We start from the raw sequence: 24,434 nt of genomic DNA, 5'->3' as shown, positions 1-24,434 counted from the left end.
AGGAAAGAGGTGGTGCAGCCCGCACTCCAGTCCCCGGCCCGCAGCAGGCAGAGGAGCCTCCGGGTCTCCTTCACCCGGACACCGCCGGCGGAGGGGTCCACTCCCGTGCCCCTACCCTGGATGGATCGCTTACCTGAGGACCCCCAAACAGGTGCGTCCGGCCTCGCCTCCCCAGCCACGCGCAGCCGGCTACCCAGAGTCCGCTCCCAGAGGCCGCCACGAATTGCGCACGCGTCTCTGTCCGCGGCTCCCGCTCTCTCACCGACCGCACTAGGCCTCCAGGGATGGAGGCGCCCTGCGGGGGTAAACGCTGAAGCGCTGCAAAGAGGCCAGCGGCGCAATGGGCGCGTCAGCTAGGCAGGCCCAGCGCGGAGAGTGCGGCGCGGGAGTGACGTCACCAGGCGGAGGGGGCGTGGCCGGGCCCGCTTCTGGTCACTTGCGGCAGCCGGCCTTCTTTGTAGCCCTGGCACCGTAGAAGTAGAGGAGCTACATTGGCCGCGTCCTCTGTCCCTCTGCCCTCTTGCCCATCTGCCCACACTTTTGTATTTGATCTCTGTTTTGATGTCGAACCCCAAAGCACAGTAATGGGGGTGTGCAACCTGCGGAGCTGGGAGCAGCGCGCGTGCGCACGACACGCGCTGCGCGCCGGAAGAGCACGCCCAGTCCGGGCTGCGCGAAGGAAGCGCTGGCGTCCCGGAGGGCGGGGGTGACGGCGCCAGAGGTCGCCATGGCTACCGAGCCCGAAGCCGCGGAGCCAGTGGTGCCTTCGCTCGTGGATCGATACTTCACTCGCTGGTACAAACCGGGTAAGTGCGGAGTGATGTTGATCCCTCCTTGGCCGCATTGGCCTAATGCTGTGGAGACTACGTTGACAGATCATAAATCACGCGCGCTCTCCCTGGCTCTCCCTCCCCACGTCAGAAGGAACTGGACTTCTGTGTTCCGTCTTGCCCCAGCGAATGGCATTTGCAAAGACCTGGTGGCCTGAAATACTTCAGGGCGCATTCTGGGGCCGGCGATTGCAGTGCGAGCTCTAGAGTACTCTAAACGGAGGCCCCAAAGGTAGGCGGAGGGCTAGGTTGCAACAGTCCTTAAGTGCCTGGAGGGATTGAGGGGCTCACTCTCACAGGGAGTAGCGATACATAAAATTATTTAAATGATCAGATGGAAACTAAGGTAGAGGCAGCAGGGATGGCGAGAAGAGGGTGGGTTAGATTAGAGACATTTAGAAAGAAGAATCTACACATTTACCTTAGGAGACGCCATCTGCCACTTAGAAGTAGGTATTCTTTTTGTACTGTTTTGTGTAAGCAGTACCAGTGGCGAGAGCATCGTTGGGGACTCTCCTTTCTTCCTTTCATTGAGTGATAATGGTTATACTCAGTTTAAAAAATATATATTGTAGCATATTTTCTGTTGGCCAAACATAGGGTGACCAGCCTGTCCTAGTTCACCCATGACTGAGGGGTTTCCCAGAATGTCGGACTTGCACCAACATCAGGACAGTCCTGGAAACCACCAACAAAAAATATATATTATAAAGAATGGGATGCTAATTGCATTTTCCTAGCAAAAATACTGTGTGTACTCATTTTGAAGTGAGTGTAAAGTAAGATGGAGCAAGGAGTTAATTACCTTCATGTTGAATAAATTATTCTGTCTGGGCCAGATCTCTTTAAATACTTTCTAGGAAACCTTTAGGTATGTCTTTCTGAGTAACGAAGGGATATCAGTGATCAGCCTGCAGCATGTATGTGTCCAATCTTCATTATCAACTATATGACCCAAAGAAAGTACCACATAGTGGTAGTAAATGTTGATTTCAGCCACCAACAGACTCATGTATTCTTCTAGATGTCAAAGGAAAATTTTGTGAGGACCACTGTATACTACAGCACTCTAACCGGTAAGCAAATTGGGAATTTTAAATTATCAAAAACTTTTTTTTTCTGGTATTGTAGCCTGGTATGGTCTTGTGGTCTTGGATTGAACAAATGTTCACTAAACAAACATGCATTAATTATCTTCTACTGTGTTGAAATGGTATTATTATAGGAGTTTGTTTGGCAAGAATTAGTATTCCAGTGCCTGGCCACTCTGAACATATAAATTTGATTACTCAGACATCCAAATGGAGGACCACATCATCAGCTACTACCTGAAGTGGCCAGTCTGTGCCCAACTACTGAACTGTTAAAAGCCCACAGAAAGGGCTACGGTAGAGACATATATGGTATCTCGTATACACAGGCATGCCTTATTTCTTTGTCTTCTACCCCAGTGCTACCTACCTAAAGACCTCTGGTACTCTTCCCTTTCCTGGGAAAGTAATTCAATCTTGTTTTCTCTTTTATTATTGTATTCTCTATTCTACAGTTATGCCCCAATAGTAGCCAAAGAAAAAAGGGGGAAGATGATAGTTTGACTAAACAAATACCAGTTCATACATTCTTGTTCCAATAGGAGTTATGGGAGGAAAAATTATTCCAAGCAATCACACAGGATCAATTTTTTCTCCTTGTAGAATATGTGTCATCACATTGGCAGAATCTCATCCAGTTCTTCAAAGTGGAAAAACAATTAAAAGCATTTCCTATCAGATCAGTACCAACTGTAGCAGACTTCAGAACAAGGTCTCTGGGAAATTTAAGCGGGTATGTTCCTGTAATTCTGTGATTATCTACTTACATCCTGTGTATTCATGGTAATGACAGATCCAATGAACTAGAATCCAATAGCATATGCTTGGCATACTTCTCTAGCAGTTTGAGGTGCTGATTTTAAGTATACTTTCACCTAAAGAAATTCTCAGATCCCCCAAAATTAGGTATCTCAGGAGGTGTAGTATCTGTTATATTAGGTTCTGTGCTACTATCCCTATAATGCCCAGGATGGAGGAGGGGGACGGCAGGCCTTTGAAAGGAGAACTCTAATAGCGATATAACAAGATATTTTGTCCCTTCTAGTTGTATTAAACTAGTATGTTGAGTTCTGTAAAATTTAGGCGACTAACTCTTCTTTACCATATATTTCCACATGTAAATTAAACAGAAAAAAAATTCCCAAGGGAGTAAGGAAAAAAAAAAAAACATGGGCCAGTCACAGTGGCTCACTCCTGTAATCCCAGCACTTTGGGAGACCAAGGTGGGTGGATCACGAGGTCAGGAGTTTGAGACTAGCCTGGCCAACATGGTGAAACTCTATCTCTATAAAAATACAAATATTAGCCAGGCATGGTAGTGGGCACCTGTAATCCCAGCTGCTCGGGAGGCTGAGGCAGGAGAATGGCTTGAACCTGGGAGGTGGAGGTTGCAGTGAGCTGAGATCGCGCCACTGCACTCCAGCCTGAGCGGCAGAGCAAGACTGCATTTCAAAAAAAAAAAAAAAAACAACATGAATACGAGAAAATACATGGTATTTGTTCCTTACTGTTTTTCCATTCCTAAAGCATTGTCAATGTAATACACATCTACCCACCCCCTGTACCTGCACACAACACTTGGTTATACAGAATGGTATCTCTACCCTCCGTAACTCTGGGCAAAATGGACAGATTATTAAGAGTATCATACCAAGGAGAATTTAGTGACATATTAAAATGTCTTAACAAACCCACTGGTTGGGAAAGTTTCTGTTGATGATTTAAGTCCTTCATTTACTGAGTACATACTAAGATTTTCTACTAATTGCTCTCACTATTCTAGGAGACCCTTATTCAACCCCCCCGTTGTAGGCCTGAAGTCCCCTAATAATGTACCTTAAAATTATTGATTTTTCCTCACTCCAGAAACTAGTGGACTTAGAAAAGCATGCACCTGTCTTAAACGATAGTCTACAAGTTACAATAACACTTAAGACTTCTGAAGTTTCAATGATAAATCTCTGTCCAAAATAGTAACACTTAAGGCAGGTACAGTTGCTGATGCCTATAATCCCAGCACTTTGGGAAGCCGAAGCGGGAAGATCACTTGAGGCCAGGAATTTGTGACAAACCTAGGCAACATGACAAGACCTCATTTCTACCAAAAAAAAAAAAAAAATTTTTTTAAATTAGCTGGGCATGATGGCATGTGCCTATAGTCCCAGTTACCCAGGAGGCTGAGGTAAGAGGATTGCTTGAGCGCAGGAGTCAAGGCTGCAGTGAGCCATGATGGCACCACTGCACTCCAGCCTGGATGACAGAACAAGACCATGTCTCAAAAAAAAAAAGTAACACTCTTGTTACAAGTGAAGAACAGAGAGGGACCTGCATATTGAACCCACTACAGGTAAGTTTTCATTGGATCTCAGAACTGCCAATCATTCTCCCAAAGGAGGTGACAAAAAGGCATCACAACACTTCTGCTCTTTTGGCACAGACCTAGCTCTTTTGTGTCTGCTCTTTTGACACAAGCCTTCCCCTTCCTTTCAAAAGCAGAGTCACAATGACTCTAGTATTTTAAAATGAAGCACCCACGTGCGGAGGAGTGAAGCCAACATAGTAATATCTGAATGCCATTTAAAAATGTTTTGAGTGGTAAATAAAGGGGTCATAAAGAATAGCATCTTAACCTGAAATGCCTATGTCCACTACAGGAAAAATTCATGGGAGAAAAGAGGGCAACACTTGAAACATGCCTGCATCGGCTCTCATGAGCCTTCCTGTAGATACTTGTGAGAGTCTCCTCAGGTATATCCATCTAGTGGAGTACATGAAACAATAACCATGCCATGACCTTCAAACACATACACATCAAAATGTAGTATTGACTCATGGATCAATTATTTTTGCTACTTAAAACTTTTGTTTTCCACATTTTCCTCAAAGTGCGTGTTTTTGTTTTTGTTTTTCTTAACTAGAAAAAATATCCCTTACTAACACACTGGGGATTTACAAAGGGGGGGGGAGGGAAGAACAATATCCCTTCAAAAAGTCTTAGTGATTGACCCTGGTAAGTAAGTTCCTTTATCTATTAAGTTCTAATATTAAAATGAGGTAGAAATCTTAATGAAACTAACTTTATACAATATTGCCGTCATACTGTGTCATGTTGAATTTTATATTATTTCTTGTTGATGGATTTTCCCACACTTTTGAATTCTTTATACCTGGTTATATGTAGCTTTCTCATTTACAGTTGATAAAATGTATTATTAGTCTGTAAATTCCCATTTATCATGTGTCTTAGCTTTTTTCCCTAGACCTAGGATGGCAACTGGCACACAGTAGGTACTTATATTCATATAGGTTCTGAAATTAATGAATGATTTTTATATACTGAAGTAATTGATTTAAAACACCAGTTCCAGGAATACATCCTGTTATACACCTAAGGGCTACTTCTCAAAGGAAAGTGGAAATGTCCATCAACTGATTACTTCTTCCGTCTCATTACACAGGGAGCACAGTTTCTAACAGAGCTTGCACCTCTCTGTAAGATTTACTGCTCAGATGGTGAAGAATATACTGTGTCTAGGTGAGTACCATTTTAGCCACCATTTAGGAGACCAAAGGGAGGTAATGTTTTTTCTTAGAAACAATTTTTTTTAACTAAGTAAACATGCTGAAATCTTAAATTTTTTTAATAGTTGTGTTAGAGGACGTTTGATGGAAGTGAATGAAAACATTCTCCATAAGCCATCTATTCTTCAAGAAAAGGTAAAAGAGAGAGAAAAAATATGATCTCATTCACATACCTGATATTGGATTTTTTTTCATCATTTGACAGTACTAAATGTTCTTTCCTTTCCAGCCATCTACTGAAGGCTACATTGCAGTTGTGTTACCCAAATTTGAAGAAAGTAAAAGCATAACAGAAGGGTTACTGACACAAAAACAATATAAAGAAGTCATGGTGAAACGCCTTAATGCCACAACAGCTACGTCATGAGGATTGACATGGAACAAAAAGCAAAGCGGGATTCTTGTTACCTGGCCTAAACCGTCAGGGTACTAAAGGAGAAGAACCAGTATATGTAAAGCATACCTAACAGCCAGCCATATGCAGGGGAGGCCTAGTGCTTCACTTAGTTTTCCTTCTCTGTTTTCGTAATGAGCCTTGGTTCCCATTTGTCTACAGCCTGCCAGATCTGGCCTGCCCATGTACTCACGCTGTTCTCTTGCATCTCTCTAACAACTGGCATGCAAAGGATGTTTTTCTGATTAAAAACAAACAAAGCTGTTTGAATAAAATTTAGAAAATACAGAAAAGTTTTAAGTAGCCAAGTAAAAATAATTTACCCATCATCCCATAATCCAGAAGTAAATACATTTGACCCTTGAGCAACATGGGTTTGAACTGCATGGGTCCACTTATGCATGGACTGTTTTCAACTATAAACGAATCAAAAATATATCATTAACCAAACACGAAACCCACTTATAGAGCAGGTTCATATACTCAGATTCCAAAGGGCCAACTGCATGACTTGAGTTCTCATGTATGGATTTGGGTATATGTGGAAGGTCCTGGAACCAATCCCCTATGTAAACCAAGGGATAACTACTACATTTTAACCTACTTCTGTTTGAACATATGGTATGGTTATAGCTTTTGCCTCATTTTCCTAACAGTTTGAAGTTTAAAAAAACCTAACCTGCCTTTCTTACCCAGTCTCCTACAATGTGCCTACCAAAAAGCCTAGTCCTAGCTCATCTGCTTCAACTCCTCTCCCTTTTAGATTGTAGGGAAGAGGCCGGAGTGTAGAGTATATTATATCTTCTGTCCCCCTTATGCCAACAAGATGGCCTTCCCCTCTGAAACAAAGTAAAACTGCAACAGTGTGACTTCTTAAATGAGGGATATGTGAAAAGGCTATGAAAAATACAAAGGCTTTCCTAGGAAATGTGTTTGTTATAATGCAGTGGGAAGCTAATTCTTGAAATATGCACATTATAGTTACTCAGTCTCACATAATCTAGTTACCAGCAAAGAAGTTACTGAGAATATGTCATTCAAAGGCATAGAGGCCTTTGAATGGAACAAATGCTTTCACATCACTTAAAGTAAAAAAAAAAAAACCTCCAACTGTGAATTTATAGTTTAAGAGTGATTTACACTGAATTTCAAATAAAAGGACTATAAAACATGTTATTTTTCTGTAAGGGCTATAACATACATTTCAATATCCCTGTTTTTAAATAAAATATCCTTTTATACAGAAGACATCATTCGATGTATAAATTCCATTGGTTATCTATCCTCTTATGCTGTTGAAGTCATAAGTTACCCCTTCCCAACCCCCACTTGCTCTTTCATTAGAGAATATTATTTTTTCAGGTATGCAAAAATATTATCTAATGAAAGTACAAGTGGGGGTTGGAATTTTTAAGTTTTAATTATTTACAAAATAATACTTATTTTGTAAATATTTTGTACTTATTTACAAAATAATACTTATTTTGTAAATAGAACTTAACATTTTGATTCATAGGAAAAACTTGTAATCTGAGTGCCAGCATGACTATCCCCCTAAATATACCCCCCAGACATGATACGTGTACTAAGTGGATAAACACCTCCACGATGGTGCTATTAGCTGAAAATATAAACAAACCAGCAGATCCTCACTTTTAAGTAGCACAATGACTCTTAAAGGCGTCATAAAACTAAGACAGTAAACAGTAAAAGAATTGTTTATAACATTTTACATATAACATTACCTTACATCATTCTCCCATTATTTCTGTTGTAATTTAAAAGAATACTTTGGTTTCAGAGAATTAAAATCATGCTTAATGATTTTGACTGTTTAAGGAAAGATTTTAAAAAGGTTATTAACAGAGCTGAGTGCATCACATTTTCTCCCGAAGGACTACAGTGAAAATTTACCTCAATAAAATATTGACTAGCTGTGGTCAATTGGCATTACTGTGGTTCTTCTGGATCTTTTGTGAATACTGATTGTGGTGGCTGACCCAGATAAAGATCATCAGATAAGCTTATATTATCTACTGCCATTTGGTAACTGACATGCCCTGTTAGATTTCAAAATGAATGTCAAAGCACTAAGATACAAATACTATGACTGGAGTCTAACACAAAGTTGGCCATACTATATTATAAGGAGAAAACCTATAAACCAGATCCTTCAATCATGACCCCACCCACAAAAACAAGAAATGCTTTAAACTCCTTAAAAGACTAAAGATGTTTTTTGTATTATAGTGAACATTTCAAAGCCATATATATATATATAAAATGTATGATATTCAGAATTTAAGTAGCTTCTTGGCTTCCTTATTCTGTCTTTATCTTCCATTCCATCAATCAATACTGAGAAAGTTCAAAATATCTTTTAAGTCTATAAGATAGGCTTAGAATCCCAGCTAATATTCAGGGCAGACTGGCCAGCTATGCTAGAACTAGAACCAAAAACCCATCTCATACTCTCCAGGAGTTGTTTCAGGATTCTGTGGAGTTCCATTACCTTGCTTTTGGGAGTAGGTGAGGGACATACACAGCACAGCAGACCCACCCTTGCTGTACAAAATGCTTATTAGGGAACAAACTTGCTGCTGGCATGGATGATCTGGGACAGGGTCATCAAGGGGATTTTTGTCACACTTGGTAAACAGAGGGATTGAAGAAGAGTCCACAGGTTTAAGGAAAACCCTGCATTCACCCAGACTACAGGTTGACATTAGTGATCTAGATGATAAAAGAAAGAAAACAGTTAAGGTAAAATATGCCAAAGGCGAGCACATATTCAAAATAGCTTCTTGTGGATTAAATTGTCCTTGAGACAGTTGGGATATTTGGTTTGACTTTTAAAGAACACTAGTGCAATGTTCCATTTTAAAAATCACACTACAATTAGAATCTAGCAATTACCAAGACATTTATTAGTTGTCAAAAAGCTTTACAATCAGTTTCATGATCAGAAAATAGAGCAAAATTTCAATATTGTTTTCTTTATAAAAGTGATGAATTTCTGAAAAGATAAAGGATCATTTGATATTTTAAAATGTCAGCTTCATCACATGATGTTCCAGAGATCTGACCCCAGAAGCTTCTCAAGTTTTACCATCCATAGTGTCCTTATTTGTAACTGAGACCCATCTGTTATTTTCCATCTGAAGCTGGAAAGAGTTAAGACAATTATTATCTGGTTTCACTCTGAAAAAAAAATTACAAAATTAAGTAGTAACTATTTTCTTTTGCATTTTCCTTTAAACCAATTTTTAAAGTATGAGTCTAAAATAGAAAAGCTACCTCACCTTCTTCAGCAGTTTATAACAAAGTGAAAGAAGTTGGACTAAGAGAGCCATCATGGATCTTGTCTTTGTAATACACTTGTCAACCTACAATGACAAAAAGCATGCAAATGATATTCTAAAAGTAGTACTTAAAAGACCTTACCATTTATTTAGTTTTAACATGATAAAATTTCTCCATATGGAAATCTAAGGGATCTTGAAAGAGATATGGATTTAGGCACATGAGCTGACTTAAAGCCCCAGGACACAGGTGCAGGGGTCGCTGCCTAGATCTCATGTCTATCTCATGGAACCCCAGCAGAAAGAGTGGGTGGAAAATTAATCATTCTACTGCAGGCTGTTTAGGGGCTTCTCAAAACACTCCAAATAGTGGAATTCAATCCCATCCTTTGCAATTCCTTGCACTCTGCTTTGTGGGCACAAACCCATATTCTCTCAGATAAATTATGGGAGACCAGACTCGGAGGCACCTGTGTCCTATTACAGAGGTAATGACTTCAGAATTGAAGGGTAGCTGTTCAGTGCTATGGAATTAATGATGTCCAAAAAACTACATTATTTGGTGAATCTGCTACTCTCTGGGGTCAATTATGAGGGTAGATAATAAATGATTCTTGTAGACAAGGCATGAAAAAAGGAAATAAATTGCCCTTGTGTGGGTACTAACAGTTTATTCGAAGAAAAAGGGGCTTTAACCAGATAAAGACAGATGTGTGAAACTTTTTCAAATGTCTCTTTTACCTTTAGAAATACTTTATTCTGCAAAGAAGTCTTAGTTACTGTCTGGAGCTGGTGGCATAGAGGAATTAGCTTGTTTATTTCCAGGAGAAGCATAAGCTTGTCATCGTCTTTCAGCTGAAATGTAATTTAACAAGTTATAACAGCCCGCAACAAAACTCCATCTTTAATACCTTAAATACCTTTATACATCGATATTATACCCCCAAAGTAGGTTATACATAATACCACCACCAGCACCAGGCAGGTAGACATGTGTTACCTGTTTTGAAAAAGCTTGTACACTGGAAGTAAGCTTTAAACCCTCTGCAGCAAAAACCTGGTAGAAAGAGAAAACACTATTTTAGACTGATGTCTATGGATAGTTGTTAAGAAATATACTTACTAATAATTTTTACATAGAATTTTAAAAATAAAGCCTAGACATAAAAAGTCTGTCATGGAACTCCTAAACTTTTTCCAGTACTAGGAATGCACAAGGGTTTAACTGTTTTCAGACGAGTTTTCACAAACGAGATGCAGAATCCATCTCTGGAGAGGCTTCTCTACACTAGACCTCCAATTATTCTGGAGGGTCACACAGACCTGTGATATTCAGCCATACAAATTATGTCTAGATTACTCAAGGGACCTAGAGCTCATCTCAAATATGCTCAATTATAAAAGGATGATGAATTTTCAAGCATGAGGTCAAAGGGTTAGGACCTTCCCATTTCCATCTAGGCAAGACAAAATTTGTCACCCATACGTATTCCATAACCAGACATTTGAGAGAACCAATCCAGGTGGTTGGTTTTTGTTGCTATTTTTTTTTTAGGTTAATTTTCACTATTCACCATGTATCCTGAATTCTATAATTTAGTGAGATGAACAGGATGATGAGGAAGTACAGTGAAAAATAAGGTTGTACAGGTAAGATAGAAGTATTTAGGATATTATGTTAAAATGGCTTACAGACTATTTAGAATGAGATGCCAGGGGAGGAAGGCTTGGTTTTAGGTGGCAGCAGTAATAATGGAGAGAACAGGGAAAATCTGAGAGTGGTTTGTGAGTAAAAATAATAGATCTTCGTAATAAATTAAAGAATACTAAGAAGGAGGAGGCAATAATTCCAGGGTTAATTTATGCCCTCTATTCAAAAGGCTTAACACCTTGCTATCGCTGGATAAAGTGATCTCAAGGTCAAATCGTACTTTGCAACCTTCCCTTTAAAAGGGAAACCAGTAAGTGTTACATCTAGATTCCAACCAAACGAAATGATTCACTTCCCCAAGTGTTCCTTAGCACTTCATGTTACCACTTTCTATTCTGCAAATTTTCTCTTTCCTTCTAGCCTGCAAACCCCTTGGGGACAAAATCCATGTCTGTCTCATAGAGTATGATGGTTTTAAAACTACCTGAAAGCTGGGAGTTATACTCCCAGGTCTCTGTCTCCACTCCTGAACTATCCTGACATCAGTCGTGTACAGTCATCTGTCGGTATCCATGGGAAATTGGTTCCCAGACCTCCCCAAGGATACCAAAATCTGTAGATGCTTAAGTCCCTTAAATAAAACAGTATAGTATTTGCATATAACCTACACACATCATCCCATATACTTTAAATCATCTCATCTCTAAATTATAATATCTAAGTTAATGTAAATGCTAAGTAAATCGCAGTTATACTGTATTGTTTTCCCTCCCTTGGAACTCTAACCTTTTAAAATGTATTTTTTTTTTTTACTGTTGTTATATTTTATTGGTTTTCTTCCTTTTTTTTTTTTGAGACAGGGTCTCACTCTGTTGTCCAGAGTGAAGTGAAGTGGTGTGATCACAGCTCACTACAGCCTCGACCTCCCAGGCTCAAGCAATCCTCCTGCCTCAGCCGCCTGAGTAGCTAGGATTACAGGTGTGTGCCACCATGCCCAGCTAGCTTTTTTGTTTTTTTTTTTTGTTTTGTAGAGACAAGGTCTCACTATGTTGCCCAGGCTGGTCTCAAACTCCTGGACTCAAGTGGTCCTCCCAGCTTGGTCTCCCAAAGTGCTAGGGTTACAGGAGTGAGCCATTGTGCCCAGCCTGTTTTTACTGTTTTGAATATTTTCAATCCATAGTTGGTTGAATCTGCAGATGCAAAACCTGCAGATAGGGAGGGCCAAGTGTATATCCTATCTGACCTTTGTACTTATCATGTGCAAAACAAAATGCTCGATTTCCACCCTCTAAATCTAGTGTTCTCCCTCAGTGTTCCCTGTCTCAGAAAATGGCACTACCACTCACTCTGTTGGCCAAGCCAAAAACCTTACTTAAAACATAATAGGATCAGCTGGGCATGGTGGCTCAGGCCTGTAATCCCAGCACTTTGGGAGGCTGAGGCGGGCGAATCACAAGGTCAAGAGATGGAGACCATCCTGGCCAGCATGGTGAAACCCGGTCTCTACTAAAAATACAAAAATTAGCTGGGTGTGGTAGCACACACCTGTAGTCCCAGCTACTCGGGAGGCTGAGGCAGAAGAATCACTTGAACCCAGGAGGCAGAGGTTGTAGTGAGCCGAGATTGTGCCACCGCACTCCAGCCTGACAACAGAGCGAGACTCCGTCTCAAAAAAAAAAAAAAAAAAAAAAGTCTAAGTTCTTCCCATGGCCTACAGAGACATCATATTTTACCACTTTCCTTCTGGCTCACTTCACTCCCATCTATAATTGCCTCCTTCTTCTGATACACCCAGCCCTACCCCTGCACCTCAGGGCTTTGCACTTGTTTTGGCTATCTAAAATCCTCTACCCATATTTATCCATCCAACTCTCACTTCATTACTGTCTCTACTCAAACATTAGCTCCTTATAGAGGTCTTTTCTGACCACCCTTCTATCACCTCTGTATTCTAGTCGTACGTGATTTTATCTCCAAGTACTTACATATGTGCACTGAATGCTTAAATTCTTATTGTCTATATTCTGCCATTAGAACATAAGCTCTATGGGGGCAGGAGCTTTGCTTTGTTCACTTTTCTCCACAGAGCTCTGTTCTCCCAGATCTGACATATAGCACAAGTTCAATAAATATTTGTTGAATGAAGTATGCAATTTTATGTTCATCACAGTTTGGAGACAATTCATTGGACACTGATTTAATGACTAAGCTCACATAGGAAGAAGGTAAGTAGTGGATCTTTTGTAGTAAAACACCCCTACAGGGCGGTATGACAGAATGGACTTGGGCCAAACTGAAAAAAAAATAAATAAACTCAGAATTTCAACTATCTTAAGGGAAATAGCTCATTTATAGTCTGCTTTATAGAAAAATCCAGAAGACATATTTTCTATAATACTTCTGATTATGTTGACAATCATCCTCTTAAGGTGAAATCCCTTTCCTACAGAATGCCAAATAAAACTGTATAAGAGTGATAAAGTGATAGAAATTTCCTTTTTTTTTTTTTTTTTTTGAGTTGGAGTCTCGCTCTGTCACCCAGGCTGGAGTGCAGTGGCATGATCTCAGCTCACTGCAAGCTCTGCCTCCCGGGTTCACGCCATTCTCCTGCCTCAGCCTCCCAAGTAGCTGGGACTACAGGCGCCCGCCACCATGCCCAGCTAATTTTTTGTATTTTTAGTGGAGATGGGGTTCCACCGTGTTAGCCAGTATGGTCTCGATCTCCTGACCTCGTGATCCACCCACCTTGGCCTCCCAAAGTGCTGGGATTACAGGCGTGAGTCACTGCGCCCGGCCTAAAGTGATAGAAATTTCAAATCTCAGATGTACATGGGAATGCCAAATGCCATATATCACTTTATATATGAGTGATAAAGTGACAGAAATTTCAAATTTACACACAAGAATGCTCTTGGTTCTAGAGAGGCAAACAGGCTAACATGGGGATCAGGGAAAACATAAAAGGAATTTTGCAACCCACTTGCCAATCTAAAGCCTCTAACTAGAGGGAGTAGAATTACAGATGGGCCTATGTGGAGTCCTGTTAAGACACATGGCACAAGAGTGGGTGTTAGCATATCTGTCTCTCCTTTAATGCCCTAAATTATCATGATTACTGAAGGAAAGAAGGAAACTAACATGTACTTAATACCCTAATAGTCTTAAGCATTTTAACAGATGCTTTCTTATGTGTTATCTCATTTAATCAATATATTTTATCCAATTCAATAATGAAGAGGCCAAAAGTCTTTCTAGAACTCTGGATTTGCATCTGCTTACAGGATATTTTCACCTACTTAGGTGAAATTATTGCATCTATTGACTATCAATAGAGCCCATTCTACTTTATGCTCATAATATTTAAGTTTCTTTCCAATGAGGTCAGTATAGTTTTGCAAAATGTCATTGCAAGCCATCTACCTTTCTACTTTTCTACTGCTCTCTGTAATACATGGGTATGTACAGATGTAAGCATATACACATGATATAATAAATCATCTGGAAAACATTTATTACCCACTTTTAGCCTGATATTAAAGTACTAGCATAAAACGGAAACAAGGCATACCTCTAGTTGATGAACTAAATCCTGGGAAGTTTTCAGTGGCCCCTCTCCTCTAAAATAAAATTAATTGTTAAGAAGGTAACAAAAAGTTATTACCTGAAAATCGATTTTATAATATGAAAATTTTAGAGCATTTGTGTATTAACAAATCCTAAATTTTGAAGAATATGAATAGACTGATAATATTGTAACTTTATGCTTAAAGCAACTTTCATATTTAACAATTATTTATTAAGATACTTTTCCCCAAGTAAACTTTATGTATGTTAATTTCATAATATAAAACATTTTAAACAAACAAGTAATATTTAAGTTCCATTTCTCTGTTTAACCTTTTTCATTTTACTTCCTAAATTAAATGTGAGATCTGATAATGTCTTGACCAAAAGCCTTTGTTACGTAATGGAAAGAGGATCAAACCAAAACTCAGGACGTTTCACTTCTAATTCTTATTTCAATTCTGGTAGTAACTCAGTTATCTAACCTTGATGAGGCATATCACTGAACATTCAATTTTGAGTGAATAAAGTAGTCATAATAATACTTGTGCTACCACTCTCATCAGAAGATTGAGGAACAGCAGATTAAAAACTACCATGAAGAATTAAGAACTCTAAAAAATGAAAAGTAAATTACAATAAGAATAACCAAATGCATTAAGAAGAGCAATGGACTAGGGATAAGTCAGAAAATCTGGAATCTAGTAGCAACCAGTTCTGCCACTTAGGAGATGTGAACATATCATTCCTGTTCTCCAGTAAACCGTCGTGAAAGTCAAATGAAATGATGAAGCAAAAACCACATTAAAAACTATAAGGTACTAGTAAGTCTGAAATATTGAAAAACTATAAGGCACTAGAAAATCTTAAATATCTAAATTATTAAGAAATATGAATGATTACATGTAAATCATTAAGAAATCATATAAATTATTAAGACAACCTTAAACAGTAGCCTGAGGAAGGGCTATAAATCTGCCCAGGAAAACTGCCACACGGTATTTATCTATTACAGAAAAATCCATTTTCTATTCTGGAATGTCATTGCTACTATCCGATAACTATATTCTAGGAAGAAGTCCTATTCCACAGAGCTTCCCCTCATAGTGCAACCCCTCATGTTTCCCAGTGTCCATGGGATACTCTACTATTCTGACACTGAAACAAAAAATACTGAGCATGCCATCCTGAAATATTCTGAAATAAAACTAATTAAAGGAGATGCTATAATCTTTTTTAAAAAAGTTGGCCAGGCGCGGTGGCTCATGTCTGCAATCCCAGCACTTTGGGAGGCCAAGGTGGGCAGATCACTTGAGGTCAGGAGTTCGAGACCATCCTGGCTAACATGGCGAAACCCCGTCTCTACTAAAAATACAAAAATTAGGCCGGGTGTGGTGGCTAACGCCTGTAATCCCAGCACTTTGGGAGGCTGAGGCGGGCAGATCACCTAAGGTCAGGAATTTGAGACCAGCCTGGCCAAAATGGTGAAATCCCATCTCTACTAAAACTACAAAAATTAGCCAGGCGTGGTGGCAGGCACCTGTAATCCCAGCTACTCGGGAGGCTGAGGCATGAGAATTGCTTGAACTCAAGAGGCGGAGGTTGCAGTGAGTCGCGATCATGCAACTGCACTCCAGCCTGGGTGACAGAGCAAGGCTACATCTCAAAAAAAAAAAAAACCAGGAAAGTCTATTGATGAACCCTTCATTTGGGAATATTTTACATATCAAACTATATTCATTAATAATATATTCCCCCAAGTCTTATTAGTCAAAAATATTTTTTAAAAGCATGATTTTCATCACCATGGAAATAACTAGCTTGATTCCAGCCAAAAGCTGAGATTTTTGTTATTTCAGTTAGTCTGTGCAAATTCATTGTGAGTAAACACAGAAGTTCCATTTTGCATTCTTTTAGAGGCCTGGGCCATCAGATTTTAAAAAGGTATGAACTTAAAAAGGTCAAAATTCATGTTGGGAAGACTCAGTCACAGGAGAAGCTTGCTAACAACAGTTAAGAACGATGGAAGGAAACCACCAAAGGAATGGTCTCCAATGATGGAAAATATGATAAGGTACTGACAAATGATAGCTAAACAGGAGCAAAATTTCTAACTCCTATCATTTCTGCCATCTTTTTCCAGAGAATTATCTATCTAGAAAAGGTAGAAGACATCATCAAGAGGAAAATGATGCCTCTAAGCTTGGGACTGCATCTTCCCCACTCTTAATCCTCCTTCTATAGGAAGGAATCTTCACGAGCACAGCATCCCTCACTTCTCTCTGCTGCCTCACCTATCCCATCCCATAAAAGGAGGTGGATGCTCATCTTTTCAGTCTTTCTGATGACTTTGCAAAAATAAATTGAATACATTAACCCTTTCTTTTCTCCTTTTTCTCTTGGAAGTGAAGCTGCCTTTGAGATATAACTGGTCCTCCATGTGTTTTATAGAGATACATTGTGTCCCTATGAGGTAAGACTTTGTAATTCTAGGGATCATTTTTCAAAACTTAATTGCCTATGGACATAAAGTACATTCTCCAATATCAGCTTTATCAATACAAATGTTACCAGCTCCCATCTATCTATTCTTTTGCTTATTTTTCATTTTGCTCAAAAGCTTGGGTGGGAAAAGGGGGTGCTATTATTTATTTATTTATTTATTTTTGAGATGGAGTCTCACCCTGTCACCCAGGCTGGAGTGCAAGTGGTGCAATCTCGGCTCACTCCAAGCTCCACCTCCCGGTTTCATGCCATTCTCCTGCCTCAGCCTCCCGAGTAGCTGGGACTACAGGAGCCCGCCACCACGCCCAGCTAATTTTTGTTTTTTGTTTTTTGTTTTTTTTTTAAGTAGAGACGGGGTTTCACTGTGTTAACCAGGATGGTCTCGATCTCCTGACCTCGTGATCCGCCCACCTCGGCCTCCCAAAGTGCTGGGATTACAGGCGTGAGCCACCATGCCCGGCAGGGGGTGCTATTTATTGAGTCCCAAATCTCACACAGTTGTAGAGATCCTTCACTACTTTAATTAAGCTTCAGTCTCTAGAATCCTGAAGCAACCTGCAGGTGTGTCCCACTGTGGATAACCTTTTCAAAATCAGAATGAGTAGGAGAGGAGCCAGAAAACTGGAGATATCAAGTATTTCCCTGGTTCCTAAAAATGAAAAAGATAGATTTCAGAAACTGAGTGAAAAGCTTGAAGTTATTCCTTGAGAAAATTCTAGAATGGATTATTCAGCAGATAACTGATTTTAACTAAGCAGAATTAATATACCGTATGTATAGATTACTAAAATGGAAGACTGAAATATGACTAACATTGACATCAACAAGGCATTTAATCAAGAGTCTTGTAATATGAACAAGACAGAGAATATAGGTCACATAACATTAAAGTTAGGGGAATTCTCTACATAATGAATGGTGACTCACAGAGATTTGGCATGCTATTGACATAGTCCTCATAGCTCTATTCTTTGATCTGTGTCTAATCAATCTTCATCTGTATCTAGTCAATCACTGTATAAAGGCATAAAAGACATGTTTTCTTAACGTATGTTTTCTTAACATACTGATGCTGGCTGGGAGAGGCATTAATATGCAGGATAACAAAAAAGCAGGATGTAAAATTATTTCAATGATGGAAAGAGTGGGCAGAAACCTAGCAGAAGATCCCTTCTAAATCTAAATCCTAATTAAATACATGTGTCTTGTTGTTGCATTCACTTACGTAAATTGTCATAGTAACTACTTTTAGTCTTTTTACCATATATTTGATACTGACTTTAACCTATCAATGATTTAACATGGAACTTTTTTCTTTACACCAGATATCATTATACTGATTTAAAAAATAAAAATACAACTACTTTTACCTAGTAAATAAATACAGAGAATAGGCCACACTGGACATGTTCCGTCCATATTGAACAATCTCATTCTCCTGATCTTCCCACTTCTCAATTTCGCAGTCAGCGTCAGAGGTGAGCAAACCCAGCTTAAGTCCAAGCTTTGCTATCTTGGCTTGCTCCTACGAAACAGACGTTTTAATCACAACGACTTTATCACTATACATGTAAAAGGAAGATTAGATGTAGGACTAGGTCTTACCTCAGAGTCAGGCTTGTCTGGCTTTAATGATTTCAGGTTTGCATTATTCTTCTGTGACAATAAAAAGATTAAGATTATCTTAAAAAGCAGTATATTAAACTGTAAGGAAATACAATAGTAATACAAAGCATAACAAAGTACTTGTAACAAAAGTTTAAAATATTCAGTATGTAATGACTGAATATTTTACCAATTGGAAATACTCTACTAGTAGGTGAGTTCATCTTTGAATAGGTTGTTAGTTTGAAATCTGGAGCCAGAGAAAGCAAGTCAATGTCTTCCCTGCTCTGTGGCCTCTGTGCTTACAATTGCTCTCCTCTTTTCACGAGGCTTCCAGGGACTCAAGACAATTTCTGCAGTATTCATGGAGTCCAATTATTATGTCCCCCAAAACTCCCTGGCTTCTCTGTTCCACAAGATTCTTATAATTCTTGAATTATTCTTATGAAATGACATATTAAAATTAGCCACTATATGTAGTTTTCTATACATTCCTCATGTTATGACTCCAGAATTCAATTCCTTTAACTAATTTGCTCTTAGAAGGCTAAATTTCAACACTCTAGCTTCATTGATATCCCAACTGCTAATCTCATATCCCAAGTTGTAAAGAGATTATACTTAGGATTCTGAATTTAATATGTGAACCAATGTTCAATGGTTCCCTATTTTTGAAAGAGAAAGTTTGTTTTCAAGTAAACTCTCTTGAACTCAGAGTGTATTTTCCCTAGAAGAGGAGAAAATATTCCATACTAGTTAGACCGGGCTAGTCCACTGATGTCTGTATACTTGAAGAATAGAGTACCAACCAGGACAAATCACACCACCACCAATAGCAACATTTCTTTGAAAAATATATTCCGAAGTTCTCTGGAGATGATAGCCCACAGAGGGATTCCTCCAACTCTGAGATCTGGTGAAAGCTCCCATGATAGAGGCAGGAGTTCCAGAACAGCTAGGGTTTGTAAAGAAAAGGGGGCCAGCAGATGCAGGGAGCTAACTTTTTAAAATGGAAACATATATTTAAGTCATACACACTCACAAACACACATTGGGTATGGATTCACATACATGCACACAAAGTATAAATTACAATAAAACAAAACACTCATGTGTACACTTAGCTTAGGAAGGAAAATCATCACTAATACTTCAAGGAAAAAGATCTTCTCATACATATATTTTTATTTCCCTTATTACCATGACTTGTTACTTCTGACCAACTATTCTGTCACCAGTTTCACCACAGAACAAAACAGCCTCGTAGAGTTTAGATCTGCTCATGGAACATAGCCCTTTTGAGATTTTCTAATGATGTTTACTGTTAAAGAAATAGGTGAAGCTGAAGGACAGAAAATAAAAATAAAGGAACTCTTGTTATACACACATGCACACACACAGAGAGAAAGAGACAGAGAGAGAGAAAGAAAGAGAGAGAATAAACAAATATGACCAATGATCTCTCTGGCTCCTCCTTGAATGGTCACATCATCTTTATCTCCATCCTTGGTCTGGTTGACTATAAGGCAATTGACAAAACCTTTAAGAAAGTAAGGAACACCCTCAAGGTTTTTAGGTTTTGTTTTATTTAGAATTTTATACCTTATTCTTTTAAATTTAGTTGCATTTTTATTATTTTTATTTTTAGTTTTACTAATGATGATGATTATTAAAGTGTTTAATGACGACTGAAGGGATTGCCTGAAAAGGTAAATAAACCATCTTAATAATGTAACCAAGCTTGCTTGCCATCTAGTGGACACTATTTTGGAATGCAGTCAGATTCATTCGTTTCAGTTATATAAAGCTAAAGACGTCAGTCCCCTAAATATAAATAGCACCAGACTCCAACTTTGCTTCCTAAAAGAGAGAACTATAATTTTCTAGGAATATAATTAACTATGCTATCCCTCAACTAAGAAAATGGTTCATGATTCTGAAATGATTTGTTACTAAAGATAAAAAATACTATTCAGTTGAATAAAATCTTTGTTCCATTCAACCTGTTAAAAGCTTTGTGATGCCTTTTCTAATTCTCAAAAAATTATTTTGTAGTAGCCCTAAATTATAGCACTTACAAAAACAGTGAGTCTATCCTTACTTGCTTAAACCCCGTAGGATATTAGCTATAAAACCATCTGTTAGGGTTAAGTTAGCTTAAAATAAGAAAAATAGACAAATTGCTATCTGTACTTTCAAACTGTTCTGACAATAGCTTAAGGCACAGAAACTGTTTTAAGTCACAGAATTAATTTGCAGTATCATGATTGCTTTTGTACCAGCTACATTCAGTTCCTAATGTTGTATTTCAGTATTAAATGCCAGTCCCTTTTCAAAAAATACACTAATTAAGTTTGGACCATTTTTTGATTTGGGGATTTGATTTATCATTTGTTCTTCTCCTACACCATCGACCATTCCCACTATCATTTCTAAAACTCCAGACTTAAGACTTTTATATCTCTCTTCATTGCAAGTTCTCTCTTCTGATACTCACCATCTGTTCTTCACCACACTGTTACTATTGATAATCATCAGTAATTTTTTTTTTTTTTTTTTGAGACACAGTCTTACTCTGTCAGCTAGGCTGGAGTGCAGCGGCATGATCTCGGCTCACTGCAACCTCCATCTTCCAGGCTCAAGCAATTCTCCTGCCTCAGCCTCCCGAGTAGCTGGGATTACAGGCATGTGCCACCACGCCTGGCTAATTTTTTTTTTTTTTTTTTCTGTATTTTTAGTAGAGACAGGGTTTCACCATGTTGGCCAGGCTGGTCTCGAACTCCTGACCTCAGGTAATCCACCCGCCTCGGCCTCCCAAAATGCTGGGATTACAGGCATGAGAAACCATGCCCGGCCCACAATTTCCAATATTTTTGACCCCCAAAAGGGATCTTACGACCACTACTTGGTTAATATACCACTCTGTATCTCTTTCCCATATGTATGACATGTGACATGTTTTCATCTAGGTAGAAACCATATGAAAGTCCTTAGTTAGATGAAAGTGATTCCAACATGACTTCTCAAATTAGATCCAAGATTGGAAGAACAAAACAACTTCTGACCTCAGATATGGCTTATTTATTTATTTTTATGATGCTATTACTGGGATATGGCTTTTTATTAATCAAAAATTATGTTACCTATTCTCTCAAACCCCCAAACCTAAAACAAATATTCAGAGTATAAGCCACATCTAGATTGCTACCCAGAATAACAACTCTGAAGTCAACGTTAATATCCTTTTTCTGTCATGTCAATTATTTGTTATAGAGGGGAGCAGCAACAGGCAACAAGAGCATAATTTGAATTCTGAATAAAAACATTCCAAAATGTACATAATTCTTCTACTTACCATTGGCTTTGGAAGTGAAAGGTAGCCATACTTCTCTCCTACAAATAACACATATAACTTAAAAATTTTTTTCTATTAATATATTTTTCTATTATTCACACTTAACTTTTAAAGTATTAATTAAACAAACAGGAATGTTAGTACATTAGTTTTGATAACTTAGTCTATTCATTACATAAAATTCAGAAATAAAATTGTAATTTGGCTGGTGAACATGAAGACTTTCAACAGCTGCATGTCTAAGGTACCTATGCTGGCCAATCTCCACCTCTCCCAACATAAAGGGAGAAAGGCAAATGTCCCACTGACATTTACTGCCACTTGCAATCAGCTTCATTCACAGAGTGCTCCTTTTACAGCAGTTTGCCTCTAATGAAACCTGATTCCTCTTTTATCAGTATCAGTATCAGCGCTTCTTCCATTTCTGCAAGTACCAGACCAAATAATTTACAACTAACCTCATAATGTATTCTCTCAGTCAGGGAAGAAGAAAACCCTCTATACAAGATAGGAAGATGAAATAAAGCAAATAACAGGAGGTTTTTTGGCTGTGAACTGACACGTGGCATGAAGCACGATAACAGGGAAAAGAAGGAGACAGGCAATGCCCACATCATTCCTGCCCCATCTATCATCTTTACAACTTCCAGGTCATATATACAGTCAGGTTACAATGAATGATAGACTTTTTGTAAAAGCTGGTTTGTGACATTTGGGGTAAAAATTCAAGACCTAAGCAGTAATTGCTTCTTGAAGAAACATTTCTTCTTCAAGGAAAACAAGTATATTCAGCTATAATAGATTAGTTTGAACCATATGAAATTGCTGGTATTCAACCATTTTGAAATTTCATATGGTCCAAACTAATAAAAGTACACATAAGAGCACTAAATCACACCTTTTCTCGTAGAATGACTATTACATGAAATGGGCAAACCTGTTTGTCTCAGAATAGCTTATACAAATATTTAAAATTTCGTCTAGAACTGTACTATTAAATATGGAACCTACTAGCCACATGTGACTACCTTGCACTTGAAATGTGGCTAGTCTGTGCCGAGATGTGCTGTAAGTGTATAATACATAGCAGATTTTGGAGATGTAGTACAAAGGGAGAAAAAAGATGTAAAATATATTAATTTAAAATATTGATTATATGTTTAAATGGTATTTTGGATATTTGGGTTAAAAATTATTAAAACAAAAATTTTTTTTTTTGAGACAAGGTCTTGCTCTGTCACCAGGCTGGAGTGTAGTGGTGGAGATTACAGGTTTACTGCAGCCTCAACCTCCTGGGCTCAGGTGGTCCTCCCACCTTCTGCCTCCTGAGTAGCTGGGACCACAAGCATGTTACACCAGCTAATTTATTTGTATTTTTTTTAAGAGATGAGGTCTCACTATGTTGCCTAGGATGGTCTCAAACTCTTTGGGCTCAAGTGATCTTCCCGCCTTGTCCTGCCAAAGTGCTGAAACTACAGGCATGAGCCACTGTGCCTAGCCTAGCAAATTTCAAATTACATATGTGTCTCACATTCTATTTCTCTTGGACAGTGCTGATCTAGAAGAAGAACTGTTACTAAGAATCAGTTAATGGTACTTGGGAATACCTTTATGATTCAAATCATTTCCTTGTAATGTCAACATTTTAAGTGAATTTTATTAATTAATGGCTTTCTGATTTCAGAATGGTGAGGGGAAAAAACTTAAAAAGGAAGAGGCTATTTTCATGCCTTGTCTCTAAGCTCTGATGTGAAAAGTGCTCGATTTAGTTGCAATATTAACAGAAGATAGTCTTCAGGTCACTCAGAATTTCAAAATTCACCATCTGTCTTAATTCAAAGCCTGAATCCTGCCCATAATATCCTTTAAAAAGTGGTCTTAGCATATTATAAAGGGCACATTAAACAGAAGTAGGAACCCGGGCATGGTGGCTCACGCCTGTAATCTTAGCACTTTGGGAGGCTAAGGCAAGTGGATCACCCACGGTCAGGAATTCAAGACCCAGCCTGGCCAAAAGGGTGAAACCCCATCTCTACTAAAAATACAAAAATTAGCCAGGCGTAGTGGTGCATGCCTGTAGTCTGTTCTTTTTTCTGTTTTTTTTCTTTTGTTTTGTTTCAGCCTGGGTGATAGAGCAAGACTATCTCAAAAAAAAAAAAAAAAAAAAAGTGGGAAAGTACTAAAAATAAATAAATAATAAAGAAAAAAGAATTTTGAATTTTGAAAGGGCACTATCATTACTTAAATGTAATCAGCTACAGGAGTCATCTTGTATTATCTAACTCAGTAATCATCTATAGTGCCCATGGCCCTAAAATGTTCATATTTACTCTCCACAAGTTGGGGCAAAACCAACTGTTTCAGTATCTCTTTTATCTCTAAGATACCACAGAGTTAAAGAAAGTAGAATGTATAAATAAATGCATTGAGAAATAAATCCAATGAAAAGAAAGCTTTTATGTAACCTGATTTGCTACTGTTTTCATCCACCTAGTAGTATTTATCACTTGATAGTTCTAATCCCTCTGGTCCTCTTACAGATACTTTGTTTTGCT

The 24,434-nt window shown here is 38.5% G+C and overlaps 3 protein-coding genes across 7 annotated transcripts in view; 1 reads left to right on the top strand and 2 right to left on the bottom strand.

The window, feature by feature from the left end:
* Nucleotides 1–660, bottom strand: part of ELP1 (elongator acetyltransferase complex subunit 1) — a 67,628-nt gene extending 66,968 nt beyond the window's left edge. Inside the window, exon 1 of one of the 2 annotated variants that reach the window (XM_055271568.2) lies at nt 134–660. The gene's annotated coding sequence lies outside the window, so the exon portion shown is untranslated. The remainder of the gene's footprint in view (nt 1–133) is intronic. The other variant, XM_055271565.2, reaches the window with a different exon arrangement.
* ABITRAM (actin binding transcription modulator) lies at nt 615–16,790 on the top strand. Of its 2 annotated transcripts, XM_055271573.2 has the most exons (6): nt 615–806; nt 1,855–1,906; nt 2,525–2,654; nt 5,380–5,456; nt 5,569–5,638; nt 5,733–7,841. In XM_055271573.2, the coding sequence occupies exons 1-6, from the start codon at nt 728–730 to the stop codon at nt 5,868–5,870; spliced, it is 546 nt and encodes a 181-aa protein (XP_055127548.1). In that variant the 5' UTR covers nt 615–727; the 3' UTR covers nt 5,871–7,841. The 2 variants fall into 2 exon arrangements, with proteins under 2 accessions (XP_055127548.1, XP_055127549.1); XM_055271574.2 differs by lacking the exons at nt 5,380–5,456; nt 5,569–5,638; nt 5,733–7,841 and adding an exon at nt 16,558–16,790.
* CTNNAL1 (catenin alpha like 1) overlaps nt 8,804–24,434 on the bottom strand; it is a 68,967-nt gene continuing 53,336 nt past the window's right edge. Inside the window, exons 12-19 of one of the 3 annotated variants that reach the window (XM_055271571.2) lie at nt 21,880–21,917; nt 18,525–18,575; nt 18,290–18,444; nt 14,419–14,467; nt 10,200–10,256; nt 9,941–10,054; nt 9,200–9,283; nt 8,804–9,098 (exon numbers count right to left, since the gene is read on the bottom strand). In XM_055271571.2, the coding sequence (XP_055127546.1) occupies nt 9,084–9,098; nt 9,200–9,283; nt 9,941–10,054; nt 10,200–10,256; nt 14,419–14,467; nt 18,290–18,444; nt 18,525–18,575; nt 21,880–21,917 (563 nt within the window). In that variant the 3' untranslated portion in view covers nt 8,804–9,083. Of the gene's footprint in view, nt 9,099–9,199; nt 9,284–9,940; nt 10,055–10,199; nt 10,257–14,418; nt 14,468–17,846; nt 17,934–18,289; nt 18,445–18,524; nt 18,576–21,879; nt 21,918–24,434 lie in introns of those variants that run through there. The other 2 variants (XM_055271570.2, XR_010119997.1) reach the window with 2 other exon arrangements.

Source organism: Symphalangus syndactylus, chromosome 3 (genome assembly GCF_028878055.3).
Source record: "Symphalangus syndactylus isolate Jambi chromosome 3, NHGRI_mSymSyn1-v2.1_pri, whole genome shotgun sequence".
NCBI classification, from domain to species: domain Eukaryota; kingdom Metazoa; phylum Chordata; class Mammalia; order Primates; family Hylobatidae; genus Symphalangus; species Symphalangus syndactylus.
This window is presented reverse-complemented; position numbering and strand designations above follow the sequence as displayed.

Bases quoted from the DNA above. Each gene is read 5' to 3' on its own strand.
- ABITRAM (XM_055271573.2), top strand. From the start codon at position 728: ATGGCTACCGAGCCCGAAGCCGCGGAGCCAGTGGTGCCTTCGCTCGTG. The intron at 1,907-2,524 runs GTAAGCAAATTG...TTCTCCTTGTAG, and splicing joins ATACTACAGCACTCTAACCG to AATATGTGTCATCACATTGG. The intron at 5,639-5,732 runs GTAAAAGAGAGA...TTTCCTTTCCAG, and splicing joins CATCTATTCTTCAAGAAAAG to CCATCTACTGAAGGCTACAT.